At 47.3% G+C, this 12074-nt stretch overlaps 1 protein-coding gene across 1 annotated transcript in view; it reads left to right on the forward strand.

Annotated features, from left to right (window-relative positions):
- The window catches only part of LOC142557863 (uncharacterized), a 64655-nt gene that overhangs the window by 44717 nt on the left and 7864 nt on the right, over window positions 1–12074 (forward strand). The window contains exon 4 of the mRNA XM_075670081.1: window positions 301–390. Within this exon, the coding sequence (XP_075526196.1) occupies window positions 301–390 (90 nt within the window). The remainder of the gene's footprint in view (window positions 1–300; window positions 391–12074) is intronic.

Here is a 12074-nt window from a genome sequence, read left to right on the forward strand (position 1 = left end):
TTTATGTCCGCATCTGTTACATTGCAGAACCATCTAGCCAAACCCTTCACGTGAGACTTCTGGGCATGTGTTCATTCACAATGCCGTTCAGTTAGAACGGGCCCTATACGAACAAGTGCCAGCCTATCATGATGTCCATCACGTACGATTAGCAATTACGAATGGCCGATCACTACCATGACTAGTGAAAAACTTTCTGAATTGCACCTCTGGTCTCTATGGAGTGTTGTAAGCGAGCGCGGTGCGCAGAAGCTAATTGGTAATGGCCAGGTCATGACGTCCTTTGTGTGTCTTCCGCAGCAACTACTGAAAAAGAACCAGCGGGCCCAGGTGAGCTGCGTGGTGGAGAAGAAGAAGGCCAGCGAGGTGATCGCCCACGAGCCCCGCACGGTGCGTACATGTATATATATACCGTATTTTTTTCTTCGAATACTTCTTTTTTACAGTCGCACGGAAAATATAACGCAATTCGGTCTGAACAGGCGAATTACCTTAAGAAATGGACATTGCTTATCAGTGGCAATAAAATTATTATTATTATTATTATTATTATTATTATTATTATTATTATTATTATTATTATTATTATTATTATTATTGTGTGACAACTCATAATGACGATGTGGCTAAACATAAATAAATATCTAATTAACTCTTTAATTATTCCCTGTTCGCCATATGTTCCAATTGCGAAATTGATGTCGAGCGGTGGTGAATCGTGCGTGCTTTGCAGAAACTCTCAGACTAGTATTTACGTACTTTAGAGTTATGTAGTATATTTTGGGAACGGATATCCATCCTCAAAATATACTAGTTGGAATAAGTTGAAATCAGCTAGCGCAAGACAGGGGCAATTGGATATCGCTGGGAGAGGCCTTCGTCCTATAGTGGACCCAAATGTAGAAGTGATGATGATGATGATGATTCGTATTTGGAAAATACCCGAGATGTGGAACAAATTAGCGGCATAATAACTGGTTGCTTAGGAGTTAATGTTTAACTCACTGCGAACTTCAAAATTCAAAGCAAACCATAGAATGCTGTCAAACATTCAAGCAGTACCATTGTGTTAACGTGACTGGTCTAATCGTTCTGATATACAAGAGGAAACGTCTGTCCGCATGGTAATGCAGCTATAACCGAAACACTTTCAATGTTAATATCTTCGTAAGCCACCCTTTAGTATGTCGCTATCGTCAGTCGTGCAGAGCAGTAAACGCCGCTACGATTTAAAAATATTCGAACCATACTACGTCACTGGAAAAGAAATTCTAAGCACGCTACTGTTACGGACAGTTTTTTTTCTAAAAAAGTTCCGAAGCCACTTCACGAGCGACAGCGCCTGTCTACGAGCCCTGCGGCCGTGCTTGAGTGAACAGCACTGTCCGTCCCACTCTCCGATATCTTCGTGGAAACGGAAGTATGAATCGGCAGAAGCCTCCAGCACGCAGCCCGGTATTTAAAAGATCCAGTCGAGCTTGCGCTGGCTTCGAAACTTTCGGCAAATACTGCGCCGGTGAGCCACACGCCGCGATCGGGCACTGGGGCGGCGGTGACCTGCTTTCCTTGCGAGCGGCGCTTCCTCACCGCCGCCGGCAGCGGTGATGCGTTCTCTCTTCCGGCAGTGGCCTTTCACTCGCTCCGTCCGTCCCATCCAGGAAAGGTGCACAGAGCGAGAGCGAGCGCGCTCCCATTTTGTGACTCGTTTTCGTCGACTGCGACGCCGTCGCTGTGCTGATCCGCTGTGCTGATCCGATGGACACAGGTCCGCTACACCGAAACGATCCGTCTCTCTGTCTCTATCTACTATCTCGTCTCTCTTTTACCAAATAAAACGAAAATAAAAGAACGAGGTTTACGCTCTATCTCGCCAACTCCGTGCAGTGCAGCGAAATAGACGTGCGCGTCAGCCAATCGGAACAAAGAAGCATAGGAGTCCGATACGCGCGACATCGAGTGAAGGGATAAGCGTCACGGGAGGATCCTGCTACCTTCTCTGCAACACGCAGCCGCTCGCGTTACTCACTGACTTTACACGAGAAGCCCACACATAGCCTTCGCTGCGTACCGCAAGACGTTTCAAATATTTTTTTTCTTCACATGACAATGAGGAAAAGGATATCGCAAGATCAAAAAATAAAATAAGAATAAAAGAAGACAGTCGCAGTTTGAGAAAAGCAAGTACGAGAGAGTTAAAAGGAGTTCATTAGGTGGTACGAGAACTGCTACGCCTATAAGTTTACTCCGTCTGCCTTTTCACTTTACATGTGGCATCATGATATTCATTGCGCCCGTTGGGCATGTTCTTCGAGCTGGGAAAATCGGCCCCGCTTGTTGAGGCTTGCTGTACAGAGCCGGTTTCGAGTTTGGTACCCTTTGTTGTGCTTGATGGTGGCGTGGTTTAACTATAACAAAAACTTGCTTATGGATTAATTTATTACCTTCCTTTTCATGCACGAGCAAAGGTGCAGATTCCCTTCCGATTTTGCATCTTTGAATTCCGCTGCGATTCCTCGTAGAAAACACAGCATATACCCTCGCAAGAGTCGTTGGCTGGTTATATTCGGACGAAGGTACAACCACGCAATTTACGACGTGCCGTGCCGCTCTAGCGTTACGCGTCATGCGGAGCACGTCGTCTCTATTTTTTTATTTTTTTTCAGACCGTTTATCTACTTAGTTTAATATTGCTCCCCTTTCAGGTAACGCAATCGAGCCTCATGTTACACTGGTCAAGCGAGTCCGCGTTATAGTTTTTTGTCGTAAAAGTAATGCAACCACGATTTTGTTGCTTATTCTCCTGTTGCCGTTTGAGAGTGTCCAGCGGAACTCGCAGCCTCATTTACATTCAGTGATGACATAGGGTATAATCAGAAAGCACGAAGTACATTTTACGTAAAGATCTTTTCTTTTTTTCTTTCCCGTTTCCTTCTACTTTCTTGTCCGCTGGTTGCAAAGCACCAACACGGCTCTGTCCACGTCGCGGATGCTGGAGCTTTTAAGTGCCTGCGAGCGACGACAGACATAACGATTGAACGGTGTGCCGTTCTTTTCTTTAGCGATGTTTAAAAATTGAGCGCGCGAGTCCAATACGTGAACGGCATAATGTAACCGAGTGGTACAACGATATGAGTGCGTGCACGCTTTCCAGAGCTTTCTCGTCTATATATCAGCAAGTAGGGCAGCAAATCTTGCTTACATACATATTGCTGGCGCGCTGTGTCCAAAGATAGGACCATGCCGACCGCAACATATGGGCGCCTAACTTAATTGAAACCATTTTGGTCTTTTACGCGCTACGACTGGTTCCCGAAGCAGCTCTCGACCTTGGGCCAAATTAATTTGCTGGCAGCCAGACCGGACTACATTCTTTTGGAAGTTCGGATGCTTGCTTCTTTTTCTTTTTAAATTCTATTTTATGCCAAATCTCTCTCTCGGCAGTGCACGCGGGTTTCGGCTCGTTTGCACCGGGTGAACAGAAATCGATCTCTCCGATGACTAATTCTTCGCTTCTGGTTAGGGTACTGCTGTTGCAGTGAGTGTATACGAAGGGCGATCGCTGGCGATGCCGCTGCGCACGTTATTCTGCAAAGCACGCGTTGAATAATAGGCTGCGGGCACTGATTGGCTTCGCAGATTACTTTACGCGATGCGGTCGGCTCACGGTTGAAGGGGTGAACTACAAGTTCAAGAGTATACAAGTCGATGCAACTGTAGTACAGGTGAAGAGGCAGTACAGAAGACGACTCCGACGAAGTACGAACGGAGAACGAGATTTACTTACCTAACATTTCCAGAAAAAGAAACAATACTAATGAAACATTACATATGCGACTTACATACGACTACATACGGCGTAGCACATATTATTGTTAAATACGAAAAATATTTACCTATTTGTTATACTAGTGGGAAACAAAGCCCTAAGCAAGTTCTTTCGGCAGAAGCTGGCAAATATATATATATATATATATATATATATATATATATATATCGAGAGGAAAGAAATCTATCGCAATGCAGGCTGACCCCCGAACTTCCATTTTTGTGCACGTATATCGAACATGGCAAAGCAAGAAATTGGCAGAATGAGGCCAGGCATTGCTCTTCGCGAGGCGACTTGCGCCGTAGTAAGTATATTATTGCATATCGACGCGTGGCCTCCTCGATCCTCTGAGACAAGGCCCGGCGGGCATCGCGAGGCGAAATGTGTCCCGCGATGCGAGGGCGCCGCCGAGGCGGAATCGCCTCGGCTGCGCAGCGACCAACCTGCTCGACTGACCGCGCGCACGAGCGGGAACGAGGTCGGCGATCCGCTGCGCACGCTCGAATCGCGAGGAGGTTCGCCTTCTCTTGTCCGACCAACAAGAAGGCTTCGAGTGGAACTATGCATAGCACGCGCGTAACTCACGCTATCACCACGAAACATCTGTACTATCACCGAGTCACACGCGCAAGCTCCCGCCGGCTTTGCAATTAAGCCACCAGGTTATCGTAATAACACGCTTGGACGCGCTGCGAGAGAGTGAAAAAAAGAACGACGAATAAAGCACCTTGAACTTTCTGTTTCTGTCGAGTCGCGTTTTTTTCTACACGTTGCGGCGCATTTATTTATTTATTATTTTTACAAATTTCTTTCGCGTCCTCTCTCGTTCGTCCCTTAACCGATGCTGGCACTGAGCGAGCAAAACAACGGGAGAAAGTCGTTAGGACACGTGCTCAGCGTTTAATCTTCGCTCAGGCAGCTTCTGCATCGACGGACGCCACCGTGGCGGTCGAGTCGGTGATAACGATCGAAGCCTTCCGCGCAAGAGTGGCATATCCGCATCGGCGCATCGCCATTGTGCAGCCGAGAGTTATGCTTCGGAGTGTGCAGATACACTGCTTAAAGAGCTGCTCGACTAATTTTTTTTTATTTAAGATAAGCGTTTGCTGTGCGCTATAGTACTGCCGCGTCCTTCGCAACCTCGACTGCTGCCATGCGAGCGCCGTTCTTGGTTTGAGGGGTAGCGCAGTCGGTGCCGTGCGCCGCTTTGTGGTCGCACGGTAAAAGCGCGTGCTTCGTCCGAGAAAACGGGGATGGCCGAGGATTTTCAGATATGACAGACCACCGCAGATTCGAACGCATCTGCTCACCGACCGGTGCATCTCAGCGCCCAATAAGATAAGGAAGCTTTTGCGAGCTACAGGTATACGTCATATACGCACGCTGCGGTCTTGAATGCTCCAAATTACCGTCGCTTCCGTCGAGCAGGGCACAGAAGGAGAGAGGGAGAGAGAGAGAGGAAAGAAATCCCAACGCAGCGCACTGACACAAAGCCCCGCACAAACGCACAATAATGAAATGTTTTGAAACACGTGTCGTACATAGGCTCTGTGCAGTTTCCTACTTGCGGACTTCACGAGGAGCGCGATATGTCCAACCGTATAACGCCTGATAGCTGCTTTGATTCATTAACGGACGACGAGGTCGAGTAACGAGGTGATTGATTGTTGGCGTCTGATGGCCCAAAGTGACGCAAGAGCTATGAGAGACGTCATACAACGTAACAATACTTGTTGCTAGGATAGTTGGTTTATCTTATTCCACCAAGTTAAGACGCAACCAAGGGCGGAAAGAAAGCTTTAGGACAGGAAAGACCGTTCTTTCCTGTCCTAAAGCTCTTTTTCCTCCCTTCGTTGCGTCTCAACTTCGGGGAATAACACGCCATATAGTCGAGGGCTTCGCGTTAATCACCACCTGGTGTTTTTTTTTCTTTTTTTTTAAGGGCACGTAAATCTCGGTACAACAGCGTTTTTGGTTTCTGTATTCTACTCCCATTCTAATGCCAGGGTGACATTCACTGGGTTAGTTGGTTCCGGCTGAAACACGCAACATTGTACTGTAGATGTAGCTACGTGTTTGCGTTGTCGTTCACTCCTGTCCGTGTTGTTTCTGCTATACAGTGCAGTGCGCAGTCCAAGAGCGGGTTGTCTCGGACTGTCACATCCACAGTAATCAGTCCTCGTTGAAGCTACAAGGACCACAATTGCAACAAGCTACAAAGCTAAGCGAAAAGCAAGCTCAACGCATTCCCGTTACGTACGACTAAGAATGTTGTCCCGCAGCTTGTTGTCACAGTCCGCGAGCACCTGACGCCACCGCCGGTATATATAATTTCGGTTACCATGCGTACCCGCGGTGGTTGCTTAGTGGCTTTGGTGTTGCGCTGCTAAGCACGAGGTTGCGGGATAAAATCCCGGCCATGGTGGCGCATTTCGATGGAGGACAAATGCAAAAACACCCGTGTACTTAGATTTAGGTAAACGCTAAAGAACCCCAGGTGGTGAAAATTAATCCGGAGTCCCCCACTTTACGGCGTGCCTCATAGTCAGATCGTCGTTTTGGCACGTAAAATACCATAACTGTTTTAAATGTACATGCGTGTATACCTTGGCTACTGGCACCCCCCCCCCCCCTTTTTTTTCTTCTTCTTTTTTTCTTTGATATGAGCGCGCCTTTAGGTGGCGCCGGTTGCTCCTCGTCTGTCCCTGTATGTGGGGACCACTCGTCACGAGCTCGTCATGAACTCGTCACAGAACAAACAATCCTAAAAAAAAAAAGAAGATAAGAAAGAAAACTGAAAACGCTCAAGGAAATCCTCGAGCACGAACGAATGTATGCGCAAGCAATCTTTTCTTTTCCTCGATCACAAGTGAAACAATTAGGCACAGAGAAAAGAATACAGGAACGCGTTCAGAGATGCAGGCTCTGTGTGAATTATTGAAACAAATAAAGGAAAACAAGAGGTTGTGCCCACGAAAGCACTAATTTAAGTTACGTTATTCCCGTCCTAAATGTCCTGGTGAAGACAAATAGCGAGAAGAATCAGGAAAATCAAGGCGCTCAATATTTTGTGCCAAATACATAAAAAAAAAGCCATAGCCAGTGCCGCGGCGGATTCGACGAATATAAAACGTGCTTTAGTCCCCAACGAACGGGATAGACACGGCAGTCTCAAACCGAGGGGCGCGTTGGCAGGCGGCCCTGCTCAGCCACGACCTCGCCGATCAACTGTGGGCCGTCCGGCACGCCGAGGAAGCCGCCCGAGTCCAAGGACTCGAGGCCGTCACCTAGGCTGGGGTGCTTATGGCCCCACCCCGCCCAAATCGCCGGACATTTCGAATGAAGATTTCACTCACTCACTTACACCGCAGGTTTCACGCGTACGGGGTGATAATTTTTTAAGATTTCCGGTATCTTTAAATATCGCCTCCGGCAGATAACATAATTGTTGTCCTTGAGCTGGATTATTCGAAGAGGCGGACATTACTAGCACGAGAAATCGAAACACGTATTCAACTAATTTTAAAAAATTACTTATTAAATTCTTAATAATTAATCACTTTACGGCGCATATAGCCATTTACGAATTGTAGCCGGTGAGTTTGCAAGACGTATCCACTTGAAATGAAAATGAATCTCCAGGATGACGCCAGTTTCGGTATATTATTTCCCAAAGTGTGGGGCGCAATACATGGGCGTTTCAGTTACTGTTGTGCTTCAATGCATAAATGAGCGCTTTGTTGAAAAAGTAAGTGGAACAACGGTGCATTTTTACTTCGAGTTTTACGACGTACATGTTCAAACTGGTGTCGTTCTAGGAATTCATTCCAAGTGGATACACCTTGCTGATTGACCGGCCACAATTAGTAAATTGCAATACGTGCAGTAATGTAATTAACTGAGAAGTGAATTAGCGTTCTTTAAATTAGTTGAATATGTGTTTCGATCTCTTGTGCAAGTAATGTCCGCCTGTCCGAATAATGCAGCTCGAGGACTTGAATTACGTTATCTGCAACAGGCGACGTTTAAAGATTCCTGGAAAACTTAAACATGATCACCCCCGTATGGTAAGTGCATGACGAGTTGTATAGGAGCACGGAAGCGGACAATAAGCCCTCGCGTGCTACGACGCCTCCCGGCATGGAGGCTTCCAGAGTCGAGACCCTCGCGATTCGACATGCTCCACATCCACCGCCACGGCCGGTGAGTGTCTGAAGAAGACACGATGCTCAGGCGGCAGAGATTTGGAATCGTGTCCCGAGCCCCCAAACCAAGAAAAGGAACTCGTTAGGAAGTGATTGCGGCTAATCGTTCCAACTACACGAGGAGGCGTGGATTATCGCGCGTCTGTTTACTGCGCACCGCCGTTCACATCTATTATACTGCAAACACTCCTGGCAAGGGGTCACGACTTCCCTGCGCGCAGAAGCCGGGTCTTATCGGTAAGCCGGGCATGACAAAGTGGCGCTCACCCCGTCGCGTACGTTGGCGCCGAAAGCCACGGCCCTCTCGACCGCGGCCGTTTCGGTCGTTTCTCCGGCATATAGATAAGGCGGGACTGCAGTTGGCGCCCTTTGTTCGGCAGGAAGCGCGCGACGGGCTCTTGTTTTGTGCACACAACCGCGGAATGTCGCAACAACCGTCGCTCGACACGCGGAGCACGCGGCCCGCCTTCACCGGACGCTGTTAAGACGTCGGGCTCGCTGCACATAGCGCGAGGCCTCGAGGCGCGGCGGGCGTGGTGGCCAAGCGAGACGCCATAGTTTTCTTCCAGTTAGCAAGTCTACAACTACGTGCGGGGTCGACCAGTTTGAAGCTGAACACATCATTTGCGCTAGAGGCCTTTATCTGCCCTCAAAAAAAAAAAAAAAAAGTCTGGCGTTTCACTTGCCAAAACCACGATCGGATTAGGAGGCAGGCCATATAGTGGGGGGCTACGAATCAATTTCGACCACCTGGGGTTCTTCAACGTGCACCCGATGCGCGGTACACGGCCGTTTTTGCATTTCGCCCCCATCGAAATGCGGCCGCCGCTGCCGGGACTCAATCTTGCGACCTTGTCCTTACCAGCTATATAAGCAGCCACGGCGGGTTACCTGTCCTTGTTTTGGCATTGAAAAAGAAGAAAAAAATCGGGAAAAAAATGAAAATGCTCGTGGCACATTCTTCAACACGAAGACCTTCAAAGTGAGTTCGAACCTCACTGCCGCAGCGATTCAGTTTTAATTCCGATTGGGCGTTCGCCTTTCTTATATTCTATTTCGTCCGGGGTGCATCTACTGATGCTGGCATTCGACGTTTTCCTTTTCTTTTTCTAAGAAAAACCTTGAAAAATTGTACGGCTCCAAAACGACCACAAGATCGCGCAGCAGTTCGCGCAGTATCTCAGCGCCCCAACTTTCTGCGCAACGTGCGCGAACAGATCACTGTACTATAGGCTCCCTGTTGAAGCGAAGCGTATACGGGCTAAAAAAGGCAACTTTAACGCAAAATAAGAAGGTACAGAAGTGTATAGCCAACGCTTAAACACCTGCGCACGTGCGAGAACAATCTCGCCACCAGTCTGTAAGAATTGATATTCCCCACGTTCGTTTGATGCGATTTTTGCTGTTTTACTCGAAAGTTTATGTCACATCCAGTGCAGGTTTCTGATAATTTGCACACATTCATAGTTGCAGAAGGTTCAAGAACGCTTAGCACACGGCACTTAAATGCGACTACGTGCGTTATCTCGGTGCACTAACGTGTGTGACATATAGTACACAACGCCAAAGGCCGAAATGCAACAGGCAGGACGGTTATGTGCTCGTCTTTAGTGCTTTGAATGCGCTGCGCGCAAGCGAGCAACCAACCAGCTCATGGAAGGATATTAAAGAGAAATATTCTGTTTACTTATATAGCCAACGCGCACGTTCGTAATGCCAAATGTGTCAATCTTAGATTCAGCTGAGGGCCTGTAAGCCAGAATAGACGCAAAAATAGAGGACACGTGGCAACGCCACGTTCAAATTTCCGCACCAGCTTCACGTGACGTCATAGCTTTTGACAGCGTTTTCCCGGCGCTATAGTGTTTGTCACAAAGAAGGATTTGAATACGCACTGAACCCTCCCTTCCCCCACCTCCCCCTCCTAACAACCTATAGCCTCTCAACTTTTGGAAAATTGGCGAGAACAGTTGTAATAAAAAAAAAAAAAACATACGGTGAAATCCGTGACGTCGCCCTTACGTCATTGGTACCCTGATCTGGGCACGAAATTAAGGAAATGGAAAATTTGGCGTCGATTTTCTCCGCCGATAAAAAGCCCTTCGAAAATGTAATTTTGATTTAATATACTAGATAACCCGCAGCGGTGTATCTTTGCCGATGACGTTGTGCAACTGCATAAAGCACGAGGTCGTCAGTTCGATTACTGTCCGCGGCAGCCGCATTCCGATAGGGGCGGAATGGAAAAATTCTCGTGTGTCGAGCATGGGAATGGCTGCACTTGAAGAACTCCGGGCGGTCAAAATTCATCCGGAGCTCTCTGCTCTACTTAGAAGAGATCAATCAATAATCTTCTAAATTGATTTTCTTTCTGTGTAGTATCCCTGTAACTAACGCAATTGCTTTATAGAGGCGGCAACTGTACTGTACATGACATTAGAGAACATTCCTGTTAGCTGCTCAAGGCAATCTGGCCATTTATTGCGCAGCTATGGGCTATTATAAACAGGCCGCCTAACACGGTCGCCCCGCTACAGGTGCTCTCGAGGTGCGCACTTGAGCTGTCCCTGAACGTCCGCATTTGCGTACGCGCATGCGATAAAAGCGGCGCCCGAGGCAGCTAGCTCAAATGCAAGAAAAACGCTTGTACGTGAAAATGTAGAACATATTCCGCAACGTAGACATCTCTTTGTCTCGCTATAAGCTGATGAGACACGCAGATTTCAGGATATGAAATGTACCTCCGCCACCGAGGCTGACTTATTATTTTATTTCTTCGTAACTGTATAGTTCGAGCTTTAGGTGTAGTCGCCATCGTTCAACAGCGGCAAAGCTTCTCGCCCACTCTTCCCACAGCGATACTGCCAGTTCAACGTGGTGGATCGTAATTTAATAACCTAACTTGCGCTTGCCAAATGCAAGTTCAAAAAGAGCTTGCCGGCACGACGGTTATATATATATATATATATATATATATATATATATATATATATATATATATATATATATATATATATATATATATATCTTAGAAACGTGGATGGGAAAACGGCAACGCGGTAGCTCAATTGGTAGAGCATCGCACGCGTAATGCGAAGACATGGGATCGCTCCGCAGCTGTTGCAAGTTGTTTTTTCATCCACTTTCAATTCCATTAATTTATCGTTTCTTTAATTCATTCAGTAAGTACAAGTTCCCCTGTGTTGTCTTTGTTTGCTGGCTTCTTATGATGTGATTACGTATATTTTCTTTCTTTTTTTACTCGGTCCTGAACACTTCACCGTTATATTCGTCGCTACCTCATCACCCTCTGTTCCTTCCCTTTGTGTGCACACGTGTGCATCCGGTGATATTTACGAACACAGCTCGGAAGCCGCGTGGTTCTTGCGGCGGTCGCCGACTTTAATGTCGTGCGGCGCATTTCCGTTCGCTTATTCCGAGCATCAGCACCAGGGCCAGCGTTTAATTCACCGATGCCGGCGGGAGCTCGCGCGGCTTGCCGCCGAAGGAAAGCTCGGTGCCGGTCAGGTCCACCGAGTCAGGTGACGAATACAAATACGCCCATTTTTTGTTCGCGCTTATTCTGCGCAGTAGATGAAGGTAAAACTTCTCGTCTTGAATTTCAACGCCAAATGTTCGACGTGTTGTCATCTTCAGCGTGACATTATTGAGAAATCTACGGATTCTATGAACAAAGAACTCGAGAATGCGAAAGTCGCGCCGAAGAAACAAAAATAATAACATACGGAAATAACGGCAAGCAATCAAGGTGGTTAAGAAGGAACTCACGAAATTTACGCACCGACAAGGAATGCAAGGCTGTGAAGGCGCAAAAAGTTCTGATCCCATCGTCAAAAACAAAAGTGTTGCCGAGTGCAGTGGGCGCTTTTACATCGCAACGAAGCTGAGAAGTTATCGCGTTTGAGTAGCGCTGATCGACATAAGTATTTTATTACATGCGCTGAGACTGGGCTTCATGCTTTGACGGGAAAGCAGCCTTCGCAGCGCGGCTGTCCGGCATTCCGTCTCTTGTTCTGCAGTGG

The sequence above is a fragment of the Dermacentor variabilis genome, chromosome 1 (assembly GCF_050947875.1).
Source record: "Dermacentor variabilis isolate Ectoservices chromosome 1, ASM5094787v1, whole genome shotgun sequence".
Taxonomy (NCBI): Eukaryota; Metazoa; Arthropoda; class Arachnida; order Ixodida; family Ixodidae; genus Dermacentor; species Dermacentor variabilis.